The following is a 13,837-nucleotide window of genomic DNA, read 5'->3' on the forward strand; positions in this document are numbered from 1 at the left end:
GAAATGAAGAGCTTAAGCGTGTTTGAGATAAAGTGTAGAAGTATGGGGAGGGTTACGAGGATAGATGGCGAAATGCGGAGGTTTGGTAGGGACTGGGGTGGAAAGATGGCTGACAGGGTGGATCAAAGAATGCTGGGATGGTTTGGGCACAGGGGGAAGTGAGCAAAGACCAGTAAGAAAAATGTGGAAAGCAGAAGTGAATGGAGGAAACACGAGGGGAAGACCAAAAAATGCGGTGGATGGACGAAGTGAAGGGGGAATTGGACACAAGAATCTGTTGAGCAATGAAGGGAGAGGATAAGAGATGGAGAGGACGTTAAGAAAAAAAATGATGCTGAAAGATACAAAGACGGGTCACTACGAGCATAGCTCCCTACCGGTGTAATACTAGGTAAATACACACATACACACACGCGCAATGAGCAATGAAGGGAGAGGATAAGAGATGGAGAGGACGTTATTGGAAGAAGAAAGGACGGGACCTGAAGGGATTTCTTTTTGTAGGCTCTCTATATTTCTTTAATGGTTGAGGTGAGAGCTCGGTATGTGTTGTTGCGGTGGGGATAAAGCAGCTTCCACTGTCGCGGCTTGCTGTGGTGGTGGTATATTGATATATTGCCTCTGCTTTGAGCAGTGTGGTGGAAAACGGGGGATGACCCATCCTCCACGAGTAACTGAGATGGAAGAGACTCTTTTAATGAGTGAGGGATAGTTCGGCTACCTATTTTTAAGGGCCTTTGGGCGTTCATGCGCACGCACGCGCTGTGTGTATGTGTGTCTGCGTGTGTATAGGTAACGGTGTAACATCCCACAAACTGATCTTAAAACCATCGTCTCTGATCGCGCCTTATGTCGTAAAAAGTGCTCACAAGGAATCAAACATCTTGAGTCTGCTCGCATCCAAGCACAGTACGACCGGCGGGAAAAAAAGACTTCAGCGTAACAATAGAGTATATCCACCTGACTTGCCCGGAGTGTGGAAGATTATGTGGGTCAAAGTCTGGGCTCCACAATCCCCTCCGTTGTCATCAGCGACAAAGATGTCAGCATCACCACCTAACTTCACTCACTACATCTCACCTCACCGAAGCACTGTCGTCCTTGATCATCGACGGACCGCCCTAAACTTTGTGTGTGTGTGTGTGAGTGCATGCGTGTGTGTGTGTATGTGTGTGTGTGTGTGCGTGTGTTGCCTGCATGTACTGTATATGTATATTACTACAAGGCCAAATCATTCAAGACTATTCAAACCAAGTATGGCCACCTATTCGATTTCAACCATTACCCAAACACGAGTCAAAATTTCAAGTGGGTTCGAAATGTTGAAGCCTATGGAAGTGTAGAGGGTCGTAGGAAGGCTAGAAAATCACCTACTGGAGCTCCTGTTACAGTCCGAATACCTGAGAATGTCGCGATTGTTCGAGATTCTGTGGGCCGAATCCTGAGCAAATCTCTGCGTCGTAGGAGTCAACAGCTTGTGGTTTCATGTTCTTCAATTAGACGCATTTTGATCCCTGATCTGAAACTCTATCGTTATAAGATTCAGATCAAACACCAGCTCACCCAGGCTGATAAGGATAAGAGAGTCGCCATGCGTGGGTGGTTCTCTCAAAAGACTGAAGAGAATGAAAACTTCCTGAACAATGTGTGGTTTTCAGATGAGGCCCACGTTATAAAGAAGTTCGTTTTATGCGTATAGCCTAACCACCCGTGTGATTCATCTAGTGGAGGTGTGAAAGCGGAAGCAGTAGTAGGAGTGACGTTCTAAATGAAGATTGATTTGAACGTGTGAAAGGATTCGAACGTCACTGACGAATTCCTTAAGTGACGTCATACCCACGCAAGTATATAAACACCTCCAAAGGGTACGCTTAGAGAATTAAGAAGTAGAGTCGAGTTAACAAAGGAGTAGTGAAGGTGGTTGAGGAGAAAAGACCTTAGGATTTACTTCAGTCCCAAGACGTAAATCTCTTCTTCAAGATTTCACGACATCGTGGAAGTCCTTACTTCGGCAACGCAGCTGATTAAAGACGTACGTCTCATCTTCAAGACTTCACGACGACGCGGAAGTCCTTTCGGTCACGTAGCTGACTAGAAGATGTACGTTTCATCTTCAAGACTTCACGACATCGTGGAAGTCCTTCCTTCGGCCTCGTAACATACAAAAGACGTACTTCTTTTCTTCAAGCCTTCACGACCACGTGGAAGTCTTTCCCTCAACTCGCAACTGAATGAAGAAATACGTCTCATCCTCAAGATTTTACGACTACGTGGAAGGCCTTCTCCAAATTGACAGAAGAGAATCGATCGACTCAAAAATAAGTGAGTGTGCCCTTTTGTCAATCTTCGGCAATAAGTGTAGTAAATATTCAAATCCAGTGAATAAATATTCTGTTTCTCAATTCCTCCCTGGTTGATATTGTGTTCCAGTTTTTATATATTATTTGATATTTTATAATCGCATGTATATAATAGCACAAGACTCTTAGAAATAAAGTTTTGTAAATGTTAGATGTTCAATTTGTGTCCTCTTCCCCTCTGATTTTATTAGAACCTGGCTAAAATTTAATCACTAACTCTGAGTGATGTGATGACACACACACACACACACACACACATATATATATATATATATATATATATATATATATATTATAATAAAGTAGTAGCCTCTGTCTGTCTGTATGATTGTTTATTTGTTTGTACATGAACTCATAGGGTTTTAGAGATAGACCCCTATAACCATATATATTCTGATACCCTATCACTATACTTGGATAACTATATTTCATTTCGAAAAAATATATATATTTTGGTTAGGGTTAAGGGTTAAGGGTAGGAGGTTTATGTAGTATCTCCTGAAGTCGCGTAGTATTTTTTGTGACTTAAGAATTAATATGATTAAACAAACCATTGTATGTATCCATAAATATTATTTACATTTGTGAAATTAATGTTGCCACAAATCATGATAGCTTTTGTAAGAAGAAAGCATGTTTGTGGAAAATGATTGTATAATTTTACCAAATGTTGAAATATTGGTTATTTTCATTCAATTTTTGTACGGGCGGAAATAGTTCATTCACAAACTCCTACGTCTTTGCAGATAAACCCCTATAACTATATATATTCTGATGATCAATAAACTAGATACATTTCTTCACTTTTCAGCTGTAGACATTTATTGTCAATCCACACATATGTGGTGATTGGTTTGACGACACCACCAACACCATCACCACTAGTTGCTACTAGACAGTGATACTAGTCGATACTAGTTTTCGTCATCGCATCGTGCGCTGGGCATGACGCATCGCACGCTGGGCCCTTCTCGAGTAAAAACACTCTTGCTGAATTTGCAGTTCTGAAATGGACACGTGATGGGATGTTTACGAAAAAGGCATGTGTTTCCATTGGTCATTTGTGGTATACAGAGAGAATCTTAACCAATCATAATAAGTTGTAGGAGGAACCTATAGCATCCAGAGGTTCCCTTGTAGCCAGCAATAGTGTAAATTTTAGTCTTCAGTCTTCTCTCTTAAGAAATTAACCCAGTGTCAAGTTCAGTCTTATCTGGAATTTCAATTTATTCATATTAACGTTAAATAGTCTATTCGTGACTCGAGTAGTGTATCATGAACCTTGAAGCATCCTCGCAAACCAGAGAAAGGTCTGTACCAAATAAAACATAGTCTAGCCTCCCGCACACCCGCACGCATCACAGTAATTCACTAAATATTTTGAATTCAAATTAATATCACATAATAATAAAAGTCACATACTTAGGAAACATTAGTCTCATTCACCACTAAATGTGAAGTGATAATTTCTTGTACATACGTTTGTTCGTGTTTCTTGTTATTCTAGTTATCTTGGCCACTGCTTCCATTTACTTATACTTATTTATATTTATTCGTAAACAAGGAGCACGACATTGGTGGCGCCGCGGTGGGATTAAAGTTCCCTATTAACGATTAAGTTTCCTGTATACACAAATGATCAAGTTCTCTGTATACATTAACGATTAAAGTTTCCTGTATACATTAACGATTAAAGTTTCCCTGTATACATTAACCACAAACACATTGCTAAACAATACACTCGGGAGAGGACATTGTTTATGAGCATGTATGAAATATTTATGAGCGTATATGAGATATTTGTGAAATATATGATATATATTGTATATATATACCTATATATATTTAAAAAAGTGTGATTAGTGACATGAAAAAAAATCATATACCTGGAGTACTTCCCAAAAAAGTGTCCAACAAATTTTACGTGAGAATTTTTGGCGATTCCCTCAAGGGTTCGAAAATTATAAACGGGTAACACTGAATAAAACCTACGAGGATATCTATTATAAACGGGCAATTTTGAATGAAACCATATCTATCACAAACGAGTAACATTGAATGAAATCTACGAGGATATCTAATATAAACGGACAACATTGAAACATATGAGGATATCTATAACCTTACGTTTTATAAGCGACAATATCGGAATAAGTCTACGAGAAATATCGAAATATACCGAAAGAAAATATTTGCGTGAGGATGTCGATTCCCTTTCTATTGAATGTATTTAGCGGGCTACTGAATGTATTGACAGCTACTGCATTTATTAGCGGGCAAAAAACATAAACCATTGAGGCTAAGGTTCAATGGCATTAAACGAGAATTATGAAATCACGGAGGAAGTCGGTTCCCTCTGGTTTGAAATATATAGAGAGGAAGAAAATTACCTCGGTTTGAAAAGTACAAAGAGGAAGAAAATTACCTCGGTTTGAAAAAACGTGTCGCGATCTAAAATTGGAAAAATAATCTGAAAATATTTTGGGAACTTAATTTTGTGAAACGATGTCTCAGGTTATACCTTTACCTAGGAAAAAAGGAGCTACGAAAAAAAACTATGTCTCAGGTTATACCTTTTCCTAGGAAAAAAGGAGCTACTGAAAGTACCGCTATGAAATGATTTAAAGGAAGGTAATCGCAGTCGTCCATCCAAGGTTATACCTTCCTTGATGAAATGGCAAGTCCCGCCAGAAAAACGAAATTAATTTTAAAAAGGATATATGCGGTCGTGTCCAAGGTTATACCTTCCTTGATGAAATTGTAAGTCCCGCCAGAAATTGAAATGAAATTTAAAAAAGTTATGCGCGGTCGTGTCCAAGGTTTATGCCTTTCCTTGATGAAATAAAATTCCCGCTATAAATGAATATGGTTCAAGGAGGGAGTCACAAAGTGTGCAAGGATGGTCTGTGGAACAAGAAGGACAGGAGGAAATAGAAGGAAGGGTAGTGGATGGTGGGATGAGGAAACAAAGAAGGTTGTAGAAGAGAAGAGGCGAGCTTTCACAGATTGGTTACAAAATAGGACGAGGGAGTCATATGAGAGGTACAAAGAAAAGAAAAGAGAAGTAAAGCAAAAGGTAAAGGAGGCAAAGAGGAGAGCAGATGTGAAATGGGGTAAGAGTATGACAGAAAATTTTGAAAGTAATAAAAAGATGTTTTGGAAAGAAATTAAGAGAGGAAGAGGAGGCAAATCAAGTAGAGAAGAAAAAGTAAAAGGTGCAGATGGAGAGATGATAATGGAAGAGAAGGCAGTAAGAGGAAGATGGGCAGAATATTTTAGGGAGTTGCTAAATGTGAAGGAGGATAGGGAGGGAAAGATAGCTGCAGTGGGAAATGCTAAGAAAATGACTGTGATGAGTGAGGAAAATGGAGGAGAAATAAGGAAGGATGAAGTGAAGGCAGTTGTTAAGATGATGAAAACAGGAAAGGCACCTGGTCTGGATGGATGCCATGTAGAATGTCTAAAAAAAAAGGAGGTACAGTGATGGTGGACTGGTTGGTGAGGATATTAAATGTTTGCTGGAGAGAGGGTAGAGTGCTGGAGGACTGGAGGAGTGACTGTATAGTTCCACTTTACAAGGGAAAAGGGGACAAGTGTGAATGTAGTAGTTTCAGAGGGATTAGCTTGTTAAGTGTAGTTGGGAAGGCTTATGGGAGGACCTTGATTGAGAGGATTAGGAGAGGAACAGAAGGAGTAATTGGTGAGGAACAATGTGGATTTAGTACGGGTAGAGGTTGTGTAGATCAGATCTTTGTGGTAAGACAAATATGTGAAAAAGCTATAGGAAAGGGGGAGGATGTTTTTTGGGCTTTTATGGATCTGGAAAAGGCTTACGATAGGGTAGACAGAAAGGCACTGTGGGAGGTTATGCAGATATATGGGATAGGAGGAAAGCTTCTAGGAGCTGTCAAGAGTTTTTATGAGAATAGTAGAGCTTGTGTCAGGATTTGAAATTGAGAGAGTGAGTGGTTCGAGGTAAAGGTGGGACTTCGTCAAGGATGCGTTATGTCGCCCTGGCTGTTCAACTTATACATGGATGGGGTAGTGCGAGAGGTAAATGCAAGGGTAGTGGGTCAGGGATTGGAGATGGTTAAAGTAAATGGAGAAAAGTGGGTGAGCCAGCTGTTGTTTGCTGACGACACTGCGCTTGTGGCAGGATCGGAGGAGGGATTGAGGAAGTTGGTGACAGAGTTTGGGAGAGTATGTGATAGAAGAAAGCTAAAGATAAATGTGGGTAAAAGTAAGGTGATGAGATGTACAAGGGGTGAAAGTGGCAGTAGACTGGAAGTGAGCATTAAGGGAGAGCGACTGGAGGAAGTGGATAGTTTTAGATACTTGGGTGTAAATGTGGCAGGAAAAGGTGGAGTGAAGGTGGAGGTAGAATGTAGATTGAGAGAAGCGAGTAAATGCCTTGGTGGATTGAAGAGTGTAATGAGGAATAGACATTTGGGAATGGATGCTAAGAGGAAACTGTATGAAGGAGTGATTGTGCCAACAGCACTGTATGGGGCAGAAACATGGAACATAAGAGAGGAAGAGAGAAGGAGTTTGAATGTGTTTGAGATGAGGTGTCTGAGAAGTATGATGGGGGTTATTAGGCTAGATAGAGTGAGAAATGAGGAGGTGAGGAGGAGAACAGGGGTGGAAAGGGAGTTGGGAGATAGGGTTGATGAAAGAGTATTAGGATGGTTTGGACACATGGAAAGGATGAGTGAAGAAAGACTAGTAAAAGAGGTATGGAAGGCAGATGTGGAGGGAGTGAACATGAGGGGACGTCCTAGGATGAGGTGGATGGATGGGGTGAAGGGGGCTTTGGGGAAGAGGGGAATGTCTGTTGAGGAAGGACGGGAGAGGACAGAAGACAGGGGTGAATGGAGAATGGTTGTATATGGATGATGTTGTGATGCATGAGGTGGAATGGGTGGGGGATGGGGGGTGAGGTAGTATGTGTGAGCAAAATTTGACGCAGCCCGAAGGGATTTCTCCCCGTCTTCTCCTTTTCTGCATGAGGGGACGGAGAGGGGGGGTCGCCGATTTAATGAAGCGGCCTTGCTGTGGATGTGCTGTGTCTTGCGACACTGCTTCTGACCCAGGGCAGTGGACAGGGTGCAGGGATGACCCGTCATCCGGGAGGTGCTAAGATAAGAGGGAGGGTGGAGGGGTGTGGAGTGTATTCAGGGATGGAATGGGTGGGAATGATTTTATGCCTTTCCTTTTTGGCTACCTCCCTTGTAAGGGGGGAAAAGCCTTGGTATATATATGTATGTATATATGTATATGTGTATATATATATATATATATATATATATATATATATATATATATATATATGCGCGATTGTCGTGAAAGGAGCCGTTAAACTATCAAAAAACGTAGAAATGACAAAATCCTCGATACTTGAGGCATGCGCGTTGTACATTTTGCACGGATGAAAAATCACCTTGGTATATGATATATCAAACAAAAACTATGTGAAATACAATGCGTCCTCGGTAAATGAGGTTTTGAGGTTGAAACATTTCCCTCGTCGAAAGTAATTATACATTATACAATTAAACGAGGATGAAACATTCCCTAAACAGAGGAAGCCCTTCATGTGAATAAAATAGTAAAACTGATTTCTATGCAGCAACGGCCGTTACGGTCAGCAATAAACCTATGCATGTCAGTATAGCGCATACCGGGTTGAAATTAAATTATATAAAATGAACATACACTATATATATTTAAATAGATATTTGGACTCATTGAAAATTTGAAAAATTGAGCTCCCATTAAAAGTGCTTTCGCGGAAATAATATCAGGTTCCAGAGATGAGGATATTGATGTAATGGAAGATGTTCTACATCACTAGCACTAATGCTAATAGTACAAATTTATTGTATCCAAAAGAATGAGTTTCTTCTTGTACATTGCCTGTCTTGTCTTCGGCTATGGATGAAATGTAATGTTTAACTTAAGTAGTTTGCGTGTTCACCTAAATGATTTCTGATGTAACCAAAATTGTGAAGCGGTGCACTATATGTCTAACATCATTTTCAGTTTAACTTACAGGATTAATACAGGAACCTATTAGCCAAACATTGAAGAGCTATATCTATATTACATAAAATTGGAAGAAACAGATTATCTTTGCATATGTCAGCCGTGACCGTGAGTGATCAACTTATGTTAATTATTACACCAGTGATTTCTGTATATGTTATTACGTTATACCAGTGGGACATTTTGGATTCTTTCTACGTTTCGAGCCTATAGTTCAACTTAAATAAATTGGATCAAGGTCTACGTCTTGCTGTTGCCAAACCCAAGAGAAGGTTTGCCTAGACTATTTGTCTCATGTTAAAGTGCCGTTCATCTATTGACACATGATACAATTTCCGTGTGTTATTTGAACACCATACCTCTGATCAAATATTACAAGCATTACACAAAATTACTTATTCTATTTCAAGAACATTATCAACAAGAAACATATGAAATAATATGCGAATCGCCATCTGATTCAAATCTTCGCTCACATCGCCGCGATTGAAATCTTATGGACACCGTTAACCTGTTATAAGGGATGAGTATGCTAGCAGATTGAAACAAATATGTTTTTAAAAAATGACTAGGGTGTTGGGAGTGACATTATTGGACTTGGACCTGTATACCGCAATATTATTCTTCATTGATTCTCACGCCCTGAGAAGGGCAGACAAATTACATGTCGTTGTTTCCACAACGATTATTTGGACGATTGTGTTGCCAGTGAGACTGTTTTGCAGATACACAGCGGACCGGTCCCATAGGATTTGGCCAGGTGCTGAGACAACTCTGCAGCGGACTTATCATCACTCTAGACCCGAGTCGCCCGGTTTGTGGGAAAGTACCCACGCTATTCTACAGTACTTTGGTCTACACCCAAGGCCCTGTCTCTGTCGCCGCAAGGATACTTGGGCTTCACCTGAGGCCTTGTCTTTGTCGCCTCGGGGATACATCTTCCATACGATTGACACTGTGAAGAATTGGACCTGCATAACCATTAAAAAAGGAAGAAAAAAATTATATACGTACTTTCCTTGTATCATCAAGGCTCGAACTTCTGTTCATTGTTCCTGATGTTCTGTAAGCAGGGATGCTGCTTAAATAAATATAAAATATTGGGTGTGGCTTCTCGTTTAGTCAATGGGGCTACCAGAACTAGTCATGGTGTAGAGCGTGACGCCAACATGCTATGTAGGACCATCCTTATTTTGAAACAATTTAAAAATCCCCTTGGCAATTGAATGATTCCCCTGGTCTAACATGCCTAATGAAATAAATAAAAATTGAATTTGAATTTACTGAAACCTATACAATATGCATTGCTTAATATCATGCTATCAGCAGGTCCCCGTAGCCTGCGGCCTGTTGTCATTTTGATTAAAATGAACACTGATAAAGTACGACTTTGAAAGCCTTAAAACACAGCAAATACAGGGTAATGCGATACATGGGGGAACTAACTTGAAACAAAGATTAGACATGCTAGAGAGAAGACCAGATCGGCTGTATGATGCCGTGAAAAACCTTTTCCACAAGTTTGGTTTTGTTTCCACTAGCTTTTAGTCCTCGATACTCCAACCAACACTTCGATTGAATGTTGGAATAACTGCTAATACGTTGAATGTCGATACTGGCCCCAGAGACATCGTTTTCTATCAACAATACCTATGGGAATGAGTCACATGTTGCCTTTGTTTACTCGGTTCGCATCGAGATTGTCTTTGTAGTTTGCCCAACTGCCGACAGGCAGCGTGGTAAACGTGACGTTAACTTTATGGTTTGCTATTGTACTGTTTCCATCCATAAAGTATTTCAATTTACGATCCAAATTTATGGAAGATGTTCAACTTGAAAGCTATAACGTCAAGATCGTAAAAAGTTCTAACCAAACCTGTCATAATATAAAACCCATTTTCTTTTCTTTTGTTTTTCTTATATAACCAGGTCTTTCCCTAGGTAACATATTATCAATTCGATTTTTCGTTTCTATTCTCTATAATTTCTCATTTGAAGGTAGACTGTCACTCAAAAGTTATGACTATCGATAACAAGAAGAAATCGTGGAAAAGTTATCCAATTTTACGATGAGATTATTTTCTTAAAAAAAAGAAGAAAAAAAATATTTGTAACATTTCCCAGTATGTATTAAGTTATTAGGGTCATAAATAAACGGTTGTTGGGGCGGTTCCCCGCGTCGCTACCACTGGCTGGCTGGCTGGCTGGTTGGCGGGGCGACGCACCTGGGAGGACATGTGGCGTACCAATCAAAAGCATACGTTAGGAAGGAAATACTAAGAAACGATAAAACACGTGGAGCTGCGCTGTTGTGCGTGCACTCAAAATGTTTATCATATAACAATCCATCGCTTCATAAGAGCTGTCCATGTGGCATCACTTCACAAAATGAGACGGCGACTGGTGATTGTTATATCATCATTATCAATAATAGTAGCAGTAATATAACAGCAACAGTAGTAGCAGTAGCAATAAAACAATAATAATTGCAGCAAAGTAGTGCAGAATAAAATAGAAATAATGACTGAGTTATAGCTACTGCTGAGATGAGGAGTAACAGATGGAAATGTGGACTACTGGTACACACGAGAACGTTCTTACAACATACCTTCTTCGACCATGGTTGTAGTAATAGTAGTAGAAACAGTAGCGCTACTGCTCGCAAGAACCGATGCCGGGATTAGGCCGAGCAGTGCCCACGCAAGGGAGGAAGAGGTGAGGTGCATCCTGAGCATACTCCGCGACCCCCGTCCCCTCCTTCACACCATAACCCCCACAAATCGGACCTCTCACTCTCGTTTTCTCTATCGCCACGCTTCCCTCTGACAACAGTGCACCTTCCTCCACCAATTAAATTGTTCTTCGGGTTCAGCTGCTGTAACAAAAAATCCTATCTGCCACTCTTATTTATTCCATACATCTGTCCATCTACGTTACTACTGCGTTTCTTTTTTGTTCATCGTGGCCGATGCACCCGCAGGCACCAAAGCAGTTCTTATATTATATCCTGGTTATCGATGGCTGATCAAACCTGGATCGGTTGGTGATTCACTGGCAACACACTCAAAGCTCGCTTCTACAGTTCACTCGACCACCTGAAAGCTGTGCTGGACACACACCAGACAACAACGTTCCACTATTAACTCGGCAGACGGAGGCCTCGGTTTATGGTCTTGTATGTATTTGTATATTTTTCCTCTCTTTTCACAGGCTACCGTCGTGGGTGCTGTTGTCACTCAATCGGCCGGACCAGTCCTGGTGGCGCATTTTCGATCGCTGCCCCACCACTGCACACCATGACACACCAACAGAAGTCCTTGATAAGATAACACCCTGTACTGGACAGATTATCACCTTTCAATACATGAATTAGGAAACTTGGTTCATATAACTGATAAGTTCAGTGAAAAGAGAATAACACCAATGCTTCAAAGTAACTACGCATGTGTAACTGCGCTTTTGCACATGCAAGCACGCACACACGTTATGCCCTACATTGGGATACAATTGCGGTTGGTCCTCATACGAAAATAAATGTACAATGGAAAAAATAATGCAAAGTGCAATAACCAAAACTGTCCCCACTCTAACTGACAAATTGTACGAGGAAGTCTATAAACTGGATCTGCCCATACTGGAAGAAAGGTGACATGGCTGCAATCTTTAGATTTGTGAAACGAGCAGAAACTTTTTGTTTGTACTGTGGGATAGAAAAACATTGAGTGGATATGAAAAAAAAAAAAATATATATATATATATATATATATATATATATATATATATATATATATATATGTGTGTGTGTGTGTGTGTGTGTGTGTGTGTGTGTGTGTGTGTGTGTGTGTGTGTGTATGTGAGAGAATATATATATATATATATATATATATATATTTGTGTGTGTGTGTGTGTGTGTGTGTGTGTGTGTGTGTGTTTGAGGATGTCAAGTTTTCCGTAGAGATGCATTATTTTTGGAAATTCTAGAGAAAGAAATAGTTCAGTCAGACAACATGAAAGAATTCAAAGCCATGTGATTATTGGAAGCACAGAGTGGGATCTCACCAACGTCGCTTACATTTTACAGTTAGGTAACTACATCAGTGAACCTAAAAACTAAAACATTACCTCAGGACGGAGCAGGACAATAGTTTTACTGGAGACTGGTAGATCAGAATCTAAGAATGTGGTGAAACAGAGAATAAAACGAAAGGATGGAAAAAGAAGAGTAAATACAAAGGCATTGAATATGACATATCCTAGTGCGGATGGTTAGAAAGCAGGGGTTATTGAAAAAAAATGTACAATGTATCTTACGGGGACGAATTAAACAAAATATTGAAATCCAAGTGAAAGATAAATACAATTGGTGGAGAAAGGATAGAAAAAAATGTAGAAATTATCAGTCAAGAAAAGTATGTAAGCGGAGCCGATGTGTAAGTGGGAGACGGAAAGGCCAAAGTGACAGACATGGGATTAGCAACCAGGAGAACTGATAAACAAGACTTTGCAGTGGCGCATACCCAAGGACAAGAGCATGGACCGAGGTCGAATATAATCTGTTACTAGACATATACGTTTTATAATTGGATACAATGTAAATGTATGTGTCCAATTTTCAGGATCCTCTGCAGGACCACCAGCCTATCCAGCTTTGTAAATTTGTTTGGATGGTGCGAAGTGCACGTGAAGTGTTGAGAGTGTTAGAGTCGATGTGGATGCACATGGAGTTTGAATCCAGTCAGTGTAATCAGCTTGACCGCCCTGAAATAGTGCTCTAATACATTGCACCTTCGATGCCCACAGCTGCAGAGAGGTGAAGGGTGAGAGGGGGGACTGGGAAGCCATGACAGTGCAGATTTAACTAACTGCACTCCTCGGAATTTAACTCGACCCTCTCGCGTTCAAGGAAGAAGCTCTACCCACTGGCCCACACGGGTTCATATATCGAACAACCGTATATTTGAATATAGGTATTGACACGTCCTTAGCGTGAATAGAATCCTATGGTTGTGCGTAAATAAAGTCTCCTGTTTGTATTTTTAAGGCACGCCTTGCGTGAATATGATGTGTTGTGTATTATCATTAATGTTGTTATTGTCACTTGTGGAAAGAAATTTTGTATATATTTCATAATATGTATGTTATAAAGTAAACCATTGCGCAATACCCGTCTGTTGGGGCGCGCTTCGAATACGTTCTGTCAGATGACGCCAAGCTCAGAAAACGCTACATAATATGGCGCGAAATCATGTTCTTTTTTCCCATTGGTTAAGAGTAGCTGAACTACCTAGTTTAAGCACGTTTCGACATCTAAAAAACGTAATCACTAATTCCCGGGATATATAAGGCCGGGCAGAAAGGAAATATATATAGGCATAATGGTGGTTTAAATGAAAGTCACTGCGAATTGCATATATGAGATATGAATAACTATA

The 13,837-nt window shown here is 40.2% G+C and overlaps 1 protein-coding gene across 3 annotated transcripts in view; it reads right to left on the bottom strand.

Annotated features, from left to right (window-relative positions):
- The window catches only part of LOC143038061 (uncharacterized), a 72,424-nt gene extending 60,722 nt beyond the window's left edge, over positions 1-11,702 (bottom strand). Inside the window, exon 1 of one of the 3 annotated variants that reach the window (XM_076206955.1) lies at positions 11,014-11,702. In XM_076206955.1, the coding sequence (XP_076063070.1) occupies positions 11,014-11,140 (127 nt within the window). In that variant the 5' untranslated portion in view covers positions 11,141-11,702. Of the gene's footprint in view, positions 1-9,419; positions 9,442-11,013 lie in introns of those variants that run through there. The other 2 variants (XM_076206954.1, XM_076206953.1) reach the window with 2 other exon arrangements.
- Positions 11,703-13,837: the final 2,135 nt, after the last annotated feature.

Source organism: Oratosquilla oratoria, chromosome 23 (assembly GCF_046742065.1).
Source record: "Oratosquilla oratoria isolate Oo_2021 chromosome 23, ASM4674206v1, whole genome shotgun sequence".
In the NCBI taxonomy this organism is placed as follows: domain Eukaryota; kingdom Metazoa; phylum Arthropoda; class Malacostraca; order Stomatopoda; family Squillidae; genus Oratosquilla; species Oratosquilla oratoria.